The sequence below is a fragment of the Seriola lalandi genome, unplaced genomic scaffold (genome assembly GCF_002814215.2).
Source record: "Seriola lalandi dorsalis isolate HSWRI2012SDOR001 ecotype SW California unplaced genomic scaffold, Sedor1 jcf7180002054795, whole genome shotgun sequence".
NCBI classification, from domain to species: domain Eukaryota; kingdom Metazoa; phylum Chordata; class Actinopteri; order Carangiformes; family Carangidae; genus Seriola; species Seriola lalandi.
In genome coordinates, this window is record NW_019525348.1 from 4,140,774 (window position 1) to 4,159,848 (window position 19,075).

General features: G+C 40.6%; 1 protein-coding gene across 1 annotated transcript in view; it reads right to left on the minus strand.

Moving 5' to 3' along the window:
- Positions 1-11,077, minus strand: part of valopa (vertebrate ancient long opsin a) — a 20,019-nt gene extending 8,942 nt beyond the window's left edge. The window contains exons 1-4 of the mRNA XM_023425736.2: positions 10,689-11,077; positions 7,636-7,846; positions 1,575-1,692; positions 265-498 (exon numbers count right to left, since the gene is read on the minus strand). Coding sequence (XP_023281504.1) covers positions 265-498; positions 1,575-1,692; positions 7,636-7,846; positions 10,689-11,052 — 927 coding nt within the window. The 5' untranslated portion in view covers positions 11,053-11,077. The remainder of the gene's footprint in view (positions 1-264; positions 499-1,574; positions 1,693-7,635; positions 7,847-10,688) is intronic.
- Positions 11,078-19,075: the final 7,998 nt, after the last annotated feature.

The following is a 19,075-nucleotide window of genomic DNA, read 5'->3' on the forward strand; positions in this document are numbered from 1 at the left end:
CATAGACTGTGAATTATTGAAAGACAGGTTAACATCCGACAACAACAGAAGAAAAAATAACATCTCAGTATTCTGCAGCAGCTTTTACCTGCTGCATACATGTAGTGATGTGTCTCAAACGTGCAGAGGAAAGACTTCAGCTACCTACCGTCTACACTGCTTTAACCAGCTTGGTACTGGGCACTGTATGACAACATCAAACTGGATCCCTGATGCTGACTGAAATAAAAACACAAAGATTTGCCTCTAAAATGAAAAAGTTACCTGTTTGTTCATGAAGACATAGATGATTGGGTTGTAGACAGCAGCTGTCTTGGAGAAGAAGGCGGGAATGGAAGCCAGCCTGGGATCCAGTTCAATGGATGGATGAGCTGTGACCAGTATGGAGAAGGCAGCGTACGGCGTCCAGCCCACCATGAATGCGACAATCATGACCACCACCATACGGGTCACCTGCCGCTCTGGCTTCCTGGCATTGGCCAGACGACCATGAGATACCTGGAGGAAAGATAAATCTATGACTGACCCTACAGAACTTTCTAACTCGTTGAGGAGAATCTGTTAGGTTAGGATTTAACAAATACAGGGTTTTCAAGACTAACACCAAATTCTTTTATTTCAATGCTCTGCTAGTCAACCTTTCAAAAAAGAAATTAAGCTTGAATATTTTAATTCTGACATTTTGAAATATTTAGTTTGTGTTTCACATATTTCTGAGCTTTTGAAACCAACATGAGACACTAAAAGCTCTATTTCCATACTGTTTTTGGGCTGGTCACTAGTCACTCTTATTAAATGATAGGGAGTTTCCAGGAAATATTTACTGTCTTAGATAAAGAATGAATTTACTAAAATAAAAAGAAAACTCTACAGGGCCCCTTTCAGCTTAATTGTTACTGATAAAGCCCCTATTGTGCCTCTCCTTCCATTTATTAACTATGTGTCCGTTTACAGCAGGTCACCAAAATTTGCAGATGGGTTTCAATTAAAGGGCAGTTTCCTTTTCCCCCAGTTAGTAATTCAGCCTTGACTGCAACCACCATGAAATAGTCTTTATGTCCCACAAATGCTCCAATATGTCCAATTCATTTTCAATGCTCTTTTTTCACCATCCATGAACATTTCATCTACAGATGTTAGCATGACTGTGGACTCAATCAAAACCCAGTAAAGTTCCAGAGGTGCATGCATATTTCTTTATATCATGTCAGCTGCATATTTCAGATCTCAAGACTGACATTGCAGCTTTACTTTAAGCAAACCAAACCACATCAGAGTAATGTTATATGCCAAGAACATAGCAAAATGTGCATTAGTGTAGTCCCTGTAATAAAAGCCCTAATCAGAGAAAGATTTTCAGCTAACTAGTCTAGCTCAGTGGATGTGGATCATCAGCGCCCTCCTGGAGTCTGATTCCTTCCCTGCTGCTGACTTCCAAGTTTCTATCTTTTCTAATGACAGAAGGATGATTGCAATGCACTTGTGTGAAATCTGAAAGCACACCTTATACAAATGTCTTATGAAGTCATTTTCAGAAAGGAAATGCTTTTCATTTGTGTTGTGTAAGAACCGACCTTCCTGAGCTTCCGGAGGAGCTTCCCATAGCAGAAGAAAATCACTCCAAGCGGGAAAATGAAACAGGTGGTGAAGAAAGTAATGATGTAGCTGTGATCTATTATGTTGGTTGTATACCTGTTCCGAGACAGAAAATGAGGTTGACATTTACTTTTTAGTCAATTTAAACACACATTTATCAACTATTACAAAAACATAAATGTAACTTTCCACTTTTTGATTTTTGAAACTGAAAAAAAGCAATGTTTCATCAGCAAGTGGGCAGTGTCATACTGTGATTAAAAGACACATTAGTGCTGTGAGCGATTGTTAGGTATAACTGCACAAAATAACTCTAAACAGGGAGGGGTGCTTCTGTAAATTCTTGTTCCTGTGATAGCAGCTCAGCTCACTTGAGGCCCTAAAACTCTAAATATATATCTAAATATCACATGTGCAGGTCTGGGCCCACCTGAATCACTCAGACTTTCTCCCAGCGTGCTCATTTTTCTCCTAATTGCACCCTTACAAACAGCCATGCACCCTTTGGTTATGTTCTCTGTAGTGTTATTAAAACATGATATATTCCTGTGTCAGTTTTAGGCCAATTTAGTCAGTTTCTGTGCTCCCTGTAAAAGCTTGGAGGTAGGAAACTCCAGTTAATTGTTGAGGAGTTGCATCAGTCACTGTACAGAACAAACCATTCAGTTTCCTCAGCAGCTCCATCTTATGGTGTGGAGGTCAAAGTAATGTGAGATTCAGTGACTTCTGTCTGTGTGCAGCATTTAAATCATTTCCATGACTGCTGTCGCCAGCCAAACTGTCATTTTTGATGAGGTGAATCACACGAGCCACACCTGCCAAAACTGTCAGACAAGTCCACAAAATGTAATTCATTTAACGAATAAGTCCTTCGACCACCAGCTGGTGTGCCCCTTTTCACTAACAGTCCACTTCACTGTCAGAGTGAATCTCCTCATTTACACTGGGGAGCTCAGTCCTGTGTCACATTTGAAAGTTTCTCAGAGGTATTTATACCTATATAGGTATAGGTATAGGTATATATATATATATATATATATACAGGTTTTATATTTTATATCAGCCATCATTGTCACTTCTTACAGAAACAGGGGAAGTACTGGATACAGCTGCTTCAGAAAGCATTCAGACCACTTCACTTTCATCCCTCAATGACTGATAATGACAAAGTGAAAACAAATGACAAATAATGAAATGGCCTTAAAACTAAAATTAAACTACTTGAACAAAGTTGATATCAGACATACAACAGAAATTACTCCTTTATTTTTTATTTCATTATTCTAATTCTTATTTAATTTAGGGTAGTTTCACTGAAACACACCCTCTCTTTTACAGGAAATCCCTGATCGCATTCATCAATTACAAACCTTCACACTTGGAAGCTGCCCAGTACAAACCACAGTGTGACCCACTGGTCACTGAGCCGCTCCCCCTGGAGCAGTAAGGGTTTAGGGTCTTGCTCAAATGCATCACAGTGGTGTTGATGGGGGAGGGGCAAGCACTGCTTATTCACTTTTCCCCACAAATTATGATGCAATGATGCTGCATCAAGTTTGTTACAGCTTAAACAAGCTCATCATGAGCAAGGACAATAACAAGCAAAACTACCGTGACAAATCAAACAGTAGCAAATGGACAGGGTTAACCAGATCAACTACGAGCAATCATGAATTATTTGGTTGTGTAGCGTAGTGGTCTAAGCAGGCGCCCCATGTGTAGAGGCTACAGTCCTCGCTGCAGTCGGTCCCAGTTCGAATCCCGCATCGGACGGCCTTTCGCTGCATGTCATTCCCCCTCTCTCTGCCTCCCTGTTTCCTGTCACTCTCCACTATACTGTCCGTTAAAGGCATAAAAAGCCCAAAAATATACTTAAAAAAAAAAAAAAATGTAGCACTGGGTCTTAAGTTATATTTGTCAAAACACCACTGTATTAATGTTGATCAATGTAAGGTATGACATCCAGAAGTACATGAACACACACCAACCTCTCTCCCAATTTAGTCCTACATGATGTAACTCAGAATTTATACCTGGAAGGTCAGATTAAGGTTCCCGTTGTGGGTCAGTAGGGGCATTAGAGAGATTGGAGAGATTGGCAGCTAAATTAGATTTTTCATATAGATAGATTATACTTATACAGCTCAAAAACAACAATACGATTATCCTTTTCTTATCACCTCAGAAGAAATGGCATTAAAACATTGCTATGTTATAGGATTGATCTCCTCCCTTGAGACATCTCTACTTGAGAGAAATTTACAAGTATGGAGGACAGAGCTTAATGACGACTGACAATCAATCAATTGAGGAAAATACCTGTTGTGAGGAAAAACAGAGATCCTAATTATATTGGCTGAGGCATACATATGCTGCCCCTGTCAAAATCCTTTTATCCTGATACTTGTACTAAATGTAATGATGTCACTTTTTCATTGTCTGTGGGAATACAGATTAATAAGGAAAGATGTACATTGTACTGCTACAATATTTATCCTGGGAAGAAGACACCTGAAGTAGCTCCACATAAACATATGTATTATTGTGTGTACATGTTTGCATGTAAGTATGTTTACATTGCTGCATGGTGGTGCAGTGGTTAGCACTGTCGCCTCACAGCAAGAAGGTTCTGGGTTTGAGTCCCAGCTCGGCCGTGGGATCTTTCTGTGTGGAGTTTGCATGTTCTCCCCGTGCCAGTGTGGGTTCTCTCTGGGTACTCTGGCTTCCTCCCACAGTCCAAAGACATGCAAAATGGGGACTAGGCTTAGCCTCCAAGAATAACAACTGTTCACAAGTGGCATGTGACTCCAACGACTGTCGTTATAACACAATAGAGCACTAACGAAGTCGAAACCAATTTTCCACCCCAATTTTGACACTTGGAGCACAAAAAAAAAAAAAAGGGAACCAGTGACATCATCATCCTTGTCAACGCCCACAAGAGGTTAAATACCTGGGTCTCCACACCAGAAAGTAGGACCAGTCCTAGCCTGGATGAGAGGTGAAACGTCTTCACAGACAAATAACCTAGTCCAGTTGTTTTCGATTTAAAAAACTCCTTTAGGATACTAGGCTAATCGGATACTCTAAATTGACCATAGGTGTGGCTGTGAGTGTGAATGGTTGTCTGTCTCTATGTGTTTGCCCTGCGATGGACTGGCGACCTGTCCAGGGCGTACCCCGCCTCTCGCCCGAAAAGATGCTGGGATAGGCTCCAGGCCCCCCGCGACCCTACTAGAGGATAAGCGGTAGAAAATGAATGAATGAATGTGTTTACATTATGTGTTGTTTCAGTGCTCCTTGTGTTTGTGTTTCTATGTTAGATGATTCCTCTCTGGTATGGAATCTCAGCACTAATCGTTGATGTACTGATGTAGGTCAAGTAAATGATAAGATGTGGTTTGGCCTTAACTGTTTGTTTTCTTATAATTAATATGTTGTTAGCATTACTTTGAGCTTGCTATTTTTTGTGTTCACAGGATTAATGTGGCCTGTCAACCATCTGAATCTTCAATTTGAATTATTTAATTCATTTTAAGGTTTTAGCTTTTTATCTCAAGTTAAACCCAGACAGGTAATACATTTCAGTGAACCAGGAAGTGACAGTAGAGAGCCCGGGTCGCTGCAAGTCAGAAAGAACAACAATGAGTTGAAAAGATTTGTTCAAAAAGCCAGAGTTTGGGAGTGACAACTCTACTAAAGTCTGTTATAAGGTAAAAGTGTCTTTTCATATAAATGTGGAAGCATGGAAACTGCACACATCAAAGATGGTGTATCCTCAAATTAGACTGAAATTTACTAAAATATTTTAGTTTTGCTAAAATAAACTAGAATAAATTAGAATGTGACTAAAACTACATTTCTGTCTAAGGACTGAGTCTAAAACAAAATTAAAATCAGGTGCAAAAATGAACACTGTACGACTGCTGGATTGAGCTGCATCATTTCAAACTAATGTCCATTTAGCGTAACAGATGCTGCCAGTTGTTTTCTCACCTTCCTCATTATGTTCGTCTTATACATAATGTGATGTACCCTCGTGTCTATGCTTTCATCACTTAACAGAGAGGCAACAGGCCATCATGCCAAAAAATGATAATGATAGTTTAATGAGGGCAGGGGATAGGGTTACTGATTTGCTGTTCACGTGCAGATTTTCCCAGCATCTCCCGGGACTGGAGCTGGCAATTTCCATCTGTGTGTGTGTCTTTTTAATAAATGTCTTCCACAATAGCTGAGCACTGAAAGGGCTTTGAAAGAAAGTCAGCGGTATACTGGTGGCACATTGTATTCCAATCCCTCTCCAAGGACGAAGCCACCTACTGACAATGCACCAACTGCTCCTGCATTTATGCTTTTTAACATTCAGAAGCCATCCAGTGATGAACATGCGGATGTATCCGTTGATAAATCCATGCACATAAATGAGGCATTTAAAATGCGCCAGGCCATGCATGTGTCAACTCTCTGGACCTCACACACCTGTGCCGTTAGGGCTCCTGCTGTTAACCAAATGGTTTCTGACAGAACTCGTGCTGTATGCAGCCGGAGGTGGATCGTGTCATCTTATGGAGATACTCCGTAAGGTGATCTCTAAATTGTATTGTCTGAACCATTTGTTCCCACAGCGCTGAGCAATAGTTCCCTTAAAGGGCTGCAGGCAAACACTGAGCCCCATATCTGCACGCCTTTGATCAAAGCAGCTAAATAGCATTATCCAGATGGCACCCTGAGGGCCAAGGTTAGAGCCGACCTGTTCCTTGACTTTTTCCATGAGACACATTTACACAGTTTGAGCTAATACAGCTGAAGCAGCATTGTAGATCTGAGCCACAGGGCTGAGTGTGGAATGTCTATGATCTTTATCTGTCTGTGTGGGTGGTAAGAAAAATAAGGAATATACAGTATTTCTGGGTTGAAGGTTAGATTGAACCACGAGGTTTACCATGAGGTTAACATTTAAAGCTTCTGTCAGCAATATTTTTGTAGAAACAATGCGTAATTTAAAGGGATTGGTCATAGGGCTGAACCCACATAAAATCAATCCCGTTTTAGCCTCTTTCCGCTTGTTTTAGTTTTACCCATAATTCAACAGTTTGGTTCAATCTCATCAGCCTCTTTGCCAGCTGCAGTGGGCAGTTGTCAGGAAAACAGGCCTGTGCACCACTTGCCCAACAGCAAACAAAAGAACAGGCAACGTTAGCGACTCGCTGGTGAACATAGTGGTGCATGTAGCAGCCGAAGAGCCAGATATTTCCCAGATATATTTTAAGGGGTTGTGTTGTGTTGTTTTTACAGGTTTTTGGGCTGCCACCAAGTGGTCAGAAAATCAACTGCCGCAGGTTTAAAGTTTGGTTTCTTTTTTAGATTAAGAGAGTAAAACTTAGTTTCAGAATACATTTTTGCTTTATTAATTATAGGGAGAAAATGTGTGCCTGTGTATATGCGTGTCTGTGGAAATAGTGTGCCTCAGCACATACATTAGACTGCAGCTGTGACCAACATACCAACATTTCTCAATACTTAAAAAAATATATTTTTTTTCTGCATCAGTGCACAATGTAAGATTCTAAAAGATATACTAACTACAGTCTTCAGCATTAAAAGGTCACTTCACCCACATGGCAGAAAACTTATTTTCACATTCATTGTGGTATTGAGCCATGGAATTGATTTTGTGCCAGGATTTTGAGATATTGTGCTCTGATATTGTGCTGCCACCTCAGAAAAATTGCGGAGAATTTCATTCTGTTTGTGATGATCAAAGCACTAAAAACAATGTCTGAAAAATTCCACAGGAATTTGTCCTTCCAGGAAAAATGTACCGATTCCAAAAGGATTTTCCACACACCTCACTGTCACCAGGATTCACCGGGACTGTTTTTCAGGAAGTAAGAAATTGCAACAAAAAAAGGGAGCGAAAAAATATTGTGATTTGTTTGGATTGACCCTTTAAAATAAATTTTGCTCTTTCATGCGATGGTTTTTAACAGTCATCGATCTTTGCGGGTTAGAGATAATAAAACGCTAATTTCTTACCAGTCAGGCTCACAGGTGGTTCCAATCTTGCTTACAGTATATCTGTTCCAGCCCAGCACTGGAGGAAAGGTCCAGATGAAGGAGAAGGTCCAGACAAACAGCAGACCCAGGACTGCATGCTTCGCTTGCAGTCGGATGTTCCCCAGAGGCCGGCAGATCACGAAAAACCGCTCGAAGGACAGAACGGCCAGGGACCAGAGGGCTACGATCCCTGTGGCAAACAGCAGGAGGTCAGCGTGTGGGGGCTCAGCGGGACAACAGCAGTCACAAGCAGTCACAAGCACACACACACACACACACGCACACACGCACACGCACACACACACACACACACACACACACACACACACACACACACGTCCACAAGTCCTGGAATCAGTTTTTATGAACTATGAGATCACAGCTCGGTGTTCTTTAATTGATATCTCACACAGTAATAAACCTATCGAAATCATTTTCTGGAAAGTCACAGTGTTTGAGCACATAATGTTTGTTTCTGCATCTCTTTTAGATTCACTCCTTTATCACCAGAGCGTGAAATCTCATTGCTTCACATTTTTGTAACGTACTCAGCAGGGATTTCCTGCTCAACCCCTCCCTCTACAGTGAAACCATATTTCTTAACTTTGACAAAGTATCCTATTCTGTGCCGCACAGACGTAAAGAAGAGGCGGTGCTGCTACTCGAAATAGTTTAATGATCTGAAGTGAATGCATTACGCTGCCTTCCAATGGGCTAAAAAAAAAAGCAGACTATAATTATGTTAATATGCCACTCTCACAGACCTGTTAATTAACTATCCCTCCACAGCCAGGAACTATTAGTGTCTGCCTACCAGGCTCACGAGAGATGACAAAAGAGAGAGGCAGAAACCAGGATGTTCAAATATGTCACACATATCTAAACAAGAGGCTTTGAAATAAAATTAACAGCAATACTTCAAAACTGCTGTTTTTTTTTTGTTGTTGTTTTTTTAAGTGAACTAAAACTGACCATCAAAGACCATCCTGCTTCTGTCCATTAAGTTTTAATGTATTTGTCTGTGAAGCACAGGTGCATGCATATAGACAGGACCAACTAAAAAAATAGAGACAGAAAATATACTCGCCCTGAGCAGAATATTAAGTGGAGCATCCATCCTGCTCATGGGGAAGAGCTGGGTCAGCTTAATCAGTTTCCAATTGAATCACACATACACACACACGCACACATTCACGCATGCACGCACGCAAACACACACACACACACACACACACACACACACACACACACACACACACACACACACACACACACATCCATACAGGTGATACTAATGCAACAAAGCTGTCAATCATTGAAACTGCTGTCAAGGCTAAAAGCTGAGTGGCTTTCCACCACAAGCTCCTTGAACATGTATGCTTCCTGACAACAAAAATGCATCTTTGTGCTGCTGTGTGCTGCAGATGCTCTTTGCCTTGACCCATTAAGTTTTTTACACCTCTTAATCATACATAATGGCACTTGTTTGGGAGTTAATTCAGTGCATTATACTGCACCCAGGGGCCACCATGAATTTTATCCATGAAAATTCATGTGTAGTTGGATTTTTTCTTTCTCCCGAATCAGTAGGTAAAGTCTGCTCTATATCCTGGGGATACACTTTATGTCGTCAGTTAATACACAACCTAATGCAGGTCTGGCATGTGAAACCAAAGTTGTCTCATTAAATTGCAACTATTGCAAGTTAAAGTAATTCTGTAATATTCTCATAGAATCATATGAATCTCATCATATCCTCCTCAGGATCTATTATAAGTTAATGTTTTCTGTAAATCTGGCAAGTTTAGGGTCTGTAAAAAAAAACAACAACTGTGACTTCCACTGTAATGTCATCTGTCCCAAGATGACAAAATGGGATAGCACAAATCTTGTTACCTAATTGAATAAGGAGCCTGATATAAACAAGTATTCCCTCTCCTCTTGGTGAACTGCAGGTTGCTCAACCAGAGACCCAGGATCCCACTTGGGACCCTTCTGATTCTATCTTAAATAGAGCTTCAGCAGAGGCTGTGAAACCAATCCACTGACTTACTTAAATGTTATTGGCGGTCACGGTGCTGGTAACCTACTTATGGCTAGTCATGCACTACAGTATGTGAGGAGGCTTCTGTCCCACACTGCTGCTAACATCTGCTGCGAACACGGCTTTGAATTCTGCCTTGGGCATTGTTACTGAGCTTGCGGTGTGTTTTTACACACACATCGCAGCACAAGCAGCAAATATCTTGCAGCTAGAGTTTTCAAAAATATCAGACACAGGAAGTCTGCACCACAGGCTCGCAGAAGTTAACAATGAGTCAGACAAGTGACTTTTTAAGCAGTTTTTTATTCTGAGAATATAGGATAAACCCCTGCTTAACTGTACACACTGATGTCCATCACTCCAACCCTTGTGCTCTGGTTTTAGTTTGCCATATGCTCCATAATTACACTTACACTGCTGCATTATTGGGACTGAGATTTAAAGAGTGCCATAAATAAGCTGGAATACATTTACAAAATCTATTATAGATCTGATTGAACAACAAAGTTCAACACTGTAAAAATCGCTGCTGTTATTATTATGATATTTTTCCTGCCCTCTAAAAAAAAAAAAAAAGTGAATTTGTGAATTTTATTTAACGTTTCTTAAAACTTAGTTTAGCGTCTCCCTGTCACTACAGGAATTAGTATGTTGCTTATTTTGCATAAACAGTCTTTTCAAGAAAGAAACTGAGCAGAACTCCAAACTGATCCTCAGTCAGCTTGATCCTTTTCCCAACAGTTGTAGTGGAACTGATTCGTCATTTTTATTTTCCCTCCCAGATGTTCTAATTCATAAACAGATGTTGAAGTCAGTGCCGATGGAAAGCTGAGAATTCATCATCTAACATCTTTAGCAATATATCTATTAAAAAAAAAAAAAAAAAAGCTCAAACACTGACACCTACAGTTGTGGAAGTTGCGCTTATGCAGCCCTGCAATGACAGTAATACTTGGAAAGAAGAAAATGAGCAAATGTGTAAACCTACCGAAAAATGTTACAGCAAACCCTTCCAAGACGCAAGCCCACTTCCCAAGGAAGAAATAACCCCTGGCGTTTGTCAGGAAACTTATTAGTCCACCGGTGAGAGAGACAAGAAAGTCAGCGATGGCCAAATTAACTATAATGTAGTTCAGGGGCTGTCTGAGCTGTTTGAACTTGAAAGTAACAAACATAACCAGGAAATTCTCGCTCAGAGACAGTATCGTGACCACAAACATGAGCACGGCCAGGATAGTGAAGTTCCACGGCGCGATGTTCTTAATGGGTCCATTAAACGGGTCATCAGTAGTGGCGAGTTCAGCTGCCACAGTGTAGGATACAGCGTTCACTGACAGACTTAAAGTATCCATTGTCCACGCCCAGAGTGTAGGCTACTTGCTTGGTGACCCTAACCGCGAGAAAATCCTGTTTGATCTCTTTCTCTCATACTCACAACTTCATGTGGAGTGACTTCCAGGCAGCCGCGTGCACTAGTCTCCAGTTAAACATGCTGCCTGCGCTCTGGAGCCTTTTGTGCGCTCTGGCACTCTTCTTTTTCAAAGTTCTTGTGATAAAATTCCGCGTTGCTCGAAGCGCATTGTGGAGAGAGAAATCCGATAGAAATCCTGAGTTGAGCTGCTGAAGAGCGTGAGTCTACATGTGAGCGCGGAGCGGTGAAGGAGCGCACGGCGCGGACAGAGGCGATGTCTAGGGAAGTGTTGGCAGCAAGTGCATGACAGACTGATCAGGAGCATCTTGGAAGTGCTTATATAGGCGGCTCCGTCATCACTGCTGCCCTCAAGGAGAGACGACAGAACGCCACGCGTCCTCCTCATGTGTGCCTCTTTGCGCGCTTCCCAAACTGATGACAACAAAGTCTCCAGGCTTGACGCACACTCTGGCTGAACCCGCGAGCTTATAGCTGCGATCGATCCCACTATGTCCTTTTGCCACGAACCAATAATCACCCCCAGTCCTGATTAATACAAAGAGCAAGTCTCTGTTTTTAGGCTGGTTCCGGAATTACACATTGACACCTGGTGGCTTTTCCTCTCTAGTGCACAATTCATTAATCATGCTAATTAGGCGCCCCAGCGGGCTGATTGGTCACATTGTGTACATTGTTTTATCACAATTGAGAACATGTGTTTTATATATTACCTGTTGAACTGAAATGTACCACAGATGTGTCAAACACGTGCGTTGTTAATTGACCGGGACCAATTAAATGAAGCCTTTTAATCAACTTGGACGCACTGCTGTGCATGTGCGCAGGTCTGCACAGTGAAGCTATGACATACAAGTCTAAAATGCCTGATTATTACAGTTAATAGCACTCCTCACTGCAGCTAACTGTGGCATCAAGAGATCAACTCACCACTTTGATTATGTTAGACTGCCCCCACCACAGCACAAAACAACACACCACCACATCCACCTGCTCACTAACCATCTAATAAGCTTTACAGAAACACACTTTACTGTGCAGAGTCTCTAATGTCAACTCAGTCTTCAAAAAAATCTAAAACTGTAAAAACATAATAATATAATAATAATAAACTTGTTAAATGTGCAAATAACAAAGAGAACTTCAGTGCCGTCAATCCTTCACTGCTCAGTAAACTCACAGGAACTGTGAAAAGGTTGAGTTGTGTGCACATACCAGATGATCTATTGGACTGGGTGAGTGAGCATGTATATTGCTTCGCTCTGCACATCACACCTTGCTGCTGCGCAATAAAACCACAGCAGTCTTAGAAAATGTTTTTTGCAACGAGCACAAATTCTAAAACCAAGACAGAAATTATTTGGAAATCATTTAAATTTGCATGAAAAGATGTGACAAAGGCCCGACTCCGACACATCAGTTCATCGGTTAAATATTTAACAATTGCAGATTAGAGGTTTAGACAACTATTGTCAGAAAGAAAGAAAGAAAGAAAGAAAGAAAGAAAGAAAGAAAGAAAGAAAGAAAGAGTCCATTCATCCATCGTCCTTCACACCTTTCATGAGTGTTGTTGAAAAAATGCACCTTTTTGTGCCAAAGCATGAGCAGTATTTGTATTTGAAGGTATCATTTTATCAAATTTTTTGAAACCTCAGCACACTGCTGTCAGTGAGAGGGAGCTCCACTGTAACTTGGGATGAAGCATCTCACACAGGAGCATTTTTATTTTGGTTATTTAGGGGAAGGAAGACGATTTTATTTTTCAGAAGCCTGCCAGCATTTCCCAAACGTACCTGTTTCACCTTTTAGCCGTCTGTCTAAAACATCTTTCAAAACAGAAAGGAAAAGCTATTGGAAGGTGCGTATCATATTGAGAAACTGTCTCATCTGTAACTCCAGTGACCGTTACATGTGGTTATCACCCTGAGATATTATCAGTAGCTCAAAGGTTGGAGAAAACAGCCACCAGCTGAACCTAATAGTGTTGCAGTGATCATATCGCATGAACTGTGCATGGTCCAGTTGCACTGAAGAGCTGCTACTGACATTACGATGGTTTCACCCAGATGTAATTTTACTTTTCACATTAAGGCACAGAGTGATGATTCAGAAGGATCAGGAGTTTCAAAAGGATTAGGAGTCAAAGATTTGTTCCAGATTAATTTCAAACCTTACAAACATGCCATTTATATTCCGGGTTCCACTTTCAAGTTTACTTTGAGCGAGAACTCGAAGGTCAAGTCCACGTCTGCACGGAACTTCTCCTGAGAGGTGAATCACCTTCCCGCTGTCTCCATCTCTACCCAGTCTTTGATCTAATTCCCTCTTGCTGAAGCCAGCTTGTCACACCTCAGTGACCATCACGTAAATGAGGATTTATTGCCTGCGCAGTCTGTCCGGACTGCTTTTTGTTTGGCAGGTGTTTTAAAGTGCCATTGCCAAGTCCAACCTTGTGCACAAGTAGAGTTCAAAGAGCAGATCCAATTAGTTTCAAAAATATTTTTTACTTCAAATGTGGCTTCATTCACTCTTCAGTAGCATTGATTTGTTTTACACTTAAATGATTTGGCATAAACAAGGAGCTAATATTCTACTTCAACAATTAAAATGTCAGAGACCTAAACGGTAACGATACTGAAGAAGTCACCATAGTGTAGGCTACAACATCAAATCACTTTGGCACATGCAGTGTTTCAACTGGTGTTTATGTTGCCAGACAACACAATCCCATCTCATCCCATCCCTCTATTACGTGTTTACCAGCCTTACATCAGGGCAGTGACCTGAGGAACTGGCTGGTTCTAGCTGTTTCGTCAGAGGCTCAGGACTGGAAATACAAGCCCACAGGGTAAATCTTGAGAGGCACTGGCCATTGAAAGTGTGGAAGTGCTGACAGTGGGAGAAACCGTGCTCAGATTTTTTTTTTTTTTTTCAATGACTCAATGAAAAACTGTACAAAGCAATAGAAGGTTTGTTTGTCTTGCTTTACAGATAAAAAGTGGAATTTGATGACAGATATCTTGGTAAGAGATATCACATATAAATGTAACAAAATAATGAGCTTCAGGAGCTTTTTTAGGATGGTTTTAGCATCTCCAAAACCAAAAATACAAGAACTAATTTGTTAGGAATAAATTAAACAGTGTGTTCATTAGTATAGCTTCGCTTAGCTATCCAGCTAATTACCAACATTTGATATAGTACATTATATTGTGGGTCCTGGACGCTACTGTATCAGAGTAACACTAACAGGTCTGTTCTTCTCTACAGTCGAGTAAATTTTTACTTATATGGCGTCAAGTCACAACAGAAGCTCTCTAGAGGCTCTTTTCGTATAGAGCAGGTCTAGACTCTGTACTCTTTGTAATATTGATTACAGACAGCCAATAATTCCCACCATGAGCATCACTTGGCGACTGACCAAGAAAGAAAAGAAGGACCAAGAGTCTACAGTTGAGGACATCCTCCCTAACCAATCAACAACCAGAATACAATATTACATCACATTTTATACATTATGTAGGTCCAGTAGTAATTTCCATATTTTATCCTCAACTTTTTACAACTGTACTGTATGTAAGTGTGACAAACTGGTGGTGAAGTGATATAGACTCCTACAGGAGGAGTATATTAGAAAAGAAATCATAACGTGTGAATTGCGAACTACTTATATACTTATAGACATATCCCTAAAAAATTGCATGAGACCAAAATTACTTTTATCAGGTTTAAGTTTCCCTTTTTTTTTCTTTTTTTTTTAATGGAGCAGCAGCTAGCTACTTGTGTTAGGCAACACAACAGTTATCTTGTTGTAGCAGCCCTGAAGGACTTTTAAACTACAGGCGAGATTTGGACTGGGGGTCACGGCTGGATGTCGCTGGGAGCAGATGGAAAACTCTGTGTTGCTGGTGCAGCGTCGGTCCTCACTGCCTCAGCTGTCCGGGCTGGACCCACAGTGGGACTATGGTGCCATGTGGTGGCCCAATGTGCTGCTGTACTCCACTCAACTAACTCAGGACCTCATCCAAGTTTGTAGCCAACTAGTATAAAATAACATGACCCTGTGGGTTGGTTTTCCCCCTGTCCTCCCCACAGTCGCCACTGTTCCTCATATAACATTATATAAAATCATGTGATATGAAAATTATATAATACTAATAATTAATAATAATCTTCATAATACTACCTTTCATGATCCCACACTTTCCAACTAAACTGATTCATTTCATGCTCCCCTGGTTTCCTGCCAGGCTTCTCTCACAGTCAATACAAGAGCCACAGAGGCTCTAATGTACAGGTGGAATTAGACTCTACGTTCCTGGTGGACAGGAGACAAAGCGACCGCACAGGTCTTGTTTATTTCACTTCCCATTCTCCAGCTCACCCTCCGGCTCTTTAGCTTTTGTGTTGGTGTGTGTGCGAGTGCAGTTGTGATAACATCATGTGACTTATTTAGGTGAATCTGGACATGTGTGCACTCCAGTCTTCTACTTGATGATGTAGTGGAATACGGAGAACAGTTTGGAGACTTGGTGGCGAACTGTATGTCTAAATTTCTAAATGTTTACACTCTCATCCAGGGATTCGAACTGAAATGTTAGAATATCCACATTGCTTTTGAGAATTGTGTATTCAAGACACAAAGATGGTGTATTTAAAGTTCCCTCACAGACCTGTCTGGTTATCTTAAGTCAAATAAAAAAATAACAAGGGATCATGTGTGTTGTGATTTCAAAGGTTGTATTCAGTAACTATCACACAAACATTTCAGCCTCACTCTGAACGAAAGTCCAATACCATCATCTGCATCAGACAATTGAGATCTCACACCCAGTCTGAACATCTACCTTAACATACTTGTGTACTGTATGTGGCTCTGGAGCAAGGGGAGTGTCTGAGATGTTGATAGTTGAGGGTCTACATCCAGCATTTTCACATCTAATACAACTGGCACCAGTGTAAGGGTTCATATCAGTAATTACAACCACTGGGAGAATACATGTTTTACAACCACCTCACTGTGTCTAAACAAGACCTCTGTTTCCACTTCTCTAGTTCACTCTGGATTTAGAATTTCACTAAGTGAGCTGAAGACTAATAAGGCAGCTCATTTGCACCATAAGGCTAATTTGCATATCATGCACTACATCCAAATCATGCTCGCATTCTGGGGTGTTTTTTTGAAGCTCACTACACAAGGATACTCATGATATTCACAGCCCTGTAGCCAGAGAAAACGTCATGCATTGCTTATAATAAGAAAGGACAGGTGTATTGAGGGTGACAGAGATCAGGAACACAACAGTAAAATAACAACAGCAAAAATAACAATACATTAATAATAATACTGCGCAGTCACCGTCCCACCTTGCCGCACTTCAGGCAAAGCGGCTTTTTGTTGTAGAATCTGTCTAACTGGCTGTCACTGAAAACTCCCAATTTATTTCCCTAGTGACATGTATGAGCAGATCATGCCTTTATTGTTAAGGAGAGGTGATATGCGCTGATGTTCACAAAAGTGCATTATCATATGAATTCAAAGAATGTCCAGGGGAGCCATGGAGAGACTGGCAATGTGAGCATTAAGGAGCAGCACATTAGTGTGGTGCTTCTATGTTAGACAAACAGAAGCAGGTTGAAATCAACAAAATTCAGATTTTACATCTGGGTGGCACCTTTATTTTCCATGAAAACACCAAAAACAACATTAAACTGATCACAGTAACAAGTGTTGCCTGTGTATCTAAAGCCTGATATATGTTATTGGTGCTTCATTTGTTGTCAAAAACAGTTGTACTGCATAACATGTTCCTTTATTAACAGGAACACAACCATAGTAGTTAATTTAGAGTAGGTCACAAGTACAGTAAATTGTTACAGTGCTGTAAATAGTCACTATTTTACACACCAAATGTGTAAAATAGTCTGCACGAAATACATCATTTACTCTGTTTGAGAGACTTTTATAGCACCCAGCTGTTTGAGGAAATCACTCAGCCTTTTTAAAGATGAAACTATATATTTGTGACTTGTTTTTCAGGTTTTTCAATTGCTACATAGCCAACATTAACATTATCAACTGTTTACTTGCCAGTCTAGAAGAAATGTTGTCAGTTCAGCATCAAACATCATTATAAAACCAAAAACTGTCTGTTAACTCTTGTCTCTATCACGTCTTCTCTTCTACTGAAGTTAGCGCGCTAACCAGCTAGCCCCGGCGGAGCCAGTGGTTTTGGGGCTGGGAGCCACAGACAGGGTTAGTTTAGGTTAGTTTTGATCTTTTCATGGAATTTGTTAAGAGAAAAGAAAAAAAAAAGCCAGTTCCATACTTTAATTTAATTGTCAAACATCCTCAAAGACAGTGACAGCTGCTGTTGAAAATTACAATTTTTATGGTGTACCTTCAGGTAAGACTGAAAATAAAATCTACTTTATTGCCTCACAGAATAATGTGACTTTGTCTTTCGGCACAAAATATGGCCTCTAACCTTTTTTCAACAAGTCTATATTTCAAGTCTATATTTTCAGTACAGCAAAATAAAAAGCAAAGTTGTGATGTTGTTGGTGAGTCTGACAAATAACAACTTCCTCTTCATGACAAAAAGCTTTGAGGCTTATAGAAACATATTAAATTGTAGAGACTCTTATAGACTCAACACTAAATGATGCAATTAATTTGGCAACATATTAGAGTCTTTAGATGCAACATGCACCATCTTTAGAAAGGTTCAGTCCTGATTATGATTTAATCGAGTGCTAATATTACAGTTCACTTCTTTCCCTCCAGCTGCAGATCAATCCTATGTGATAGATATGATGTTCCCCTATCTTTGGCATACGGCTGTCAAACGGAGGTCACGCTAATTTCATTCTTCGTGAAATTGCAACGAGGCAGATCGATAATTCCCGCCAGCCACCGCGGACTTGGTGCATTGACCTCTGCCACTCTCCTCACAACTCTGCACTTTTCCAAGAATGCAGAGTTTTGAGTAATGACTTAGTGGAACGTCTTACCTTGATTACTCTCAAGGCTCCACTGGATGGTCCACTCTGTGAACTAAAAGCAGCAGACAATCTGTAAGGCTCACCGGGGAATTGCAAAGCCCCCCAAGACACAAGAACACACACTGATTACACACAAATCCTTCCAGCAATCCCTCCTGGGTTACCTGTTTTCTTTAGACACAAATGTCATTAGGTGTCTAAAGTGACACCATTTGGAAGAGGGATGATTCACACTACGGACACCGCGCCCCCATGATTGGGTGTGACTGTTCATGCGTCTAACCTTGCTAAATATGTCTACACCTTGAGAGATGTTTACTATAAAAATCAATTACAGATCCACAATGAAAGGCAGAGCCAGTCGGAGAAAAGATCTGTATAATTACAGGTCACCTCTAGGTATTGATTTGTAGATTAGGTTTTACTCATTTGAAATGAGCTGGGAATAATCTGATAATCAGCAGCTGTTAAATGTGTCCTTTGAAATGCTATCGTTGTGCTATTAGCGTGCAGCATACAACCCGTGCTCATCTTTAGTGTGTGTTGAAAAAGTTGTTGGGAAGAAAGCGGTCCCCGGTGAGGTTCAGAGGGATGAGTCTGAGTATTTACATTTCATACACTGGGATATATACAGGAAATATCCAGGAATCAGAAATAATCGGGTTTGGATTCTTAAATCCAAATCATAACTTCTTTTCTATTAAATTTCACACAACTCCCAGAACTCCAATAACCGCATATTTCAAAACGGGAATCTTTTTGGCAAGCTTGAAAAAATGCCAGAAAGTGTCAAAGCCTCACTGTTTGAAGATTTATGTGTCTCCTCTGCCTTTCTATTTTAAAAAAAGATAACATTTTTACCCAAAAGAAAAGCTTATCTGACATCCCGTAGCAATACATAAAATTAGTTACAGCAAATTTAATGATGTATGATAAAAGGA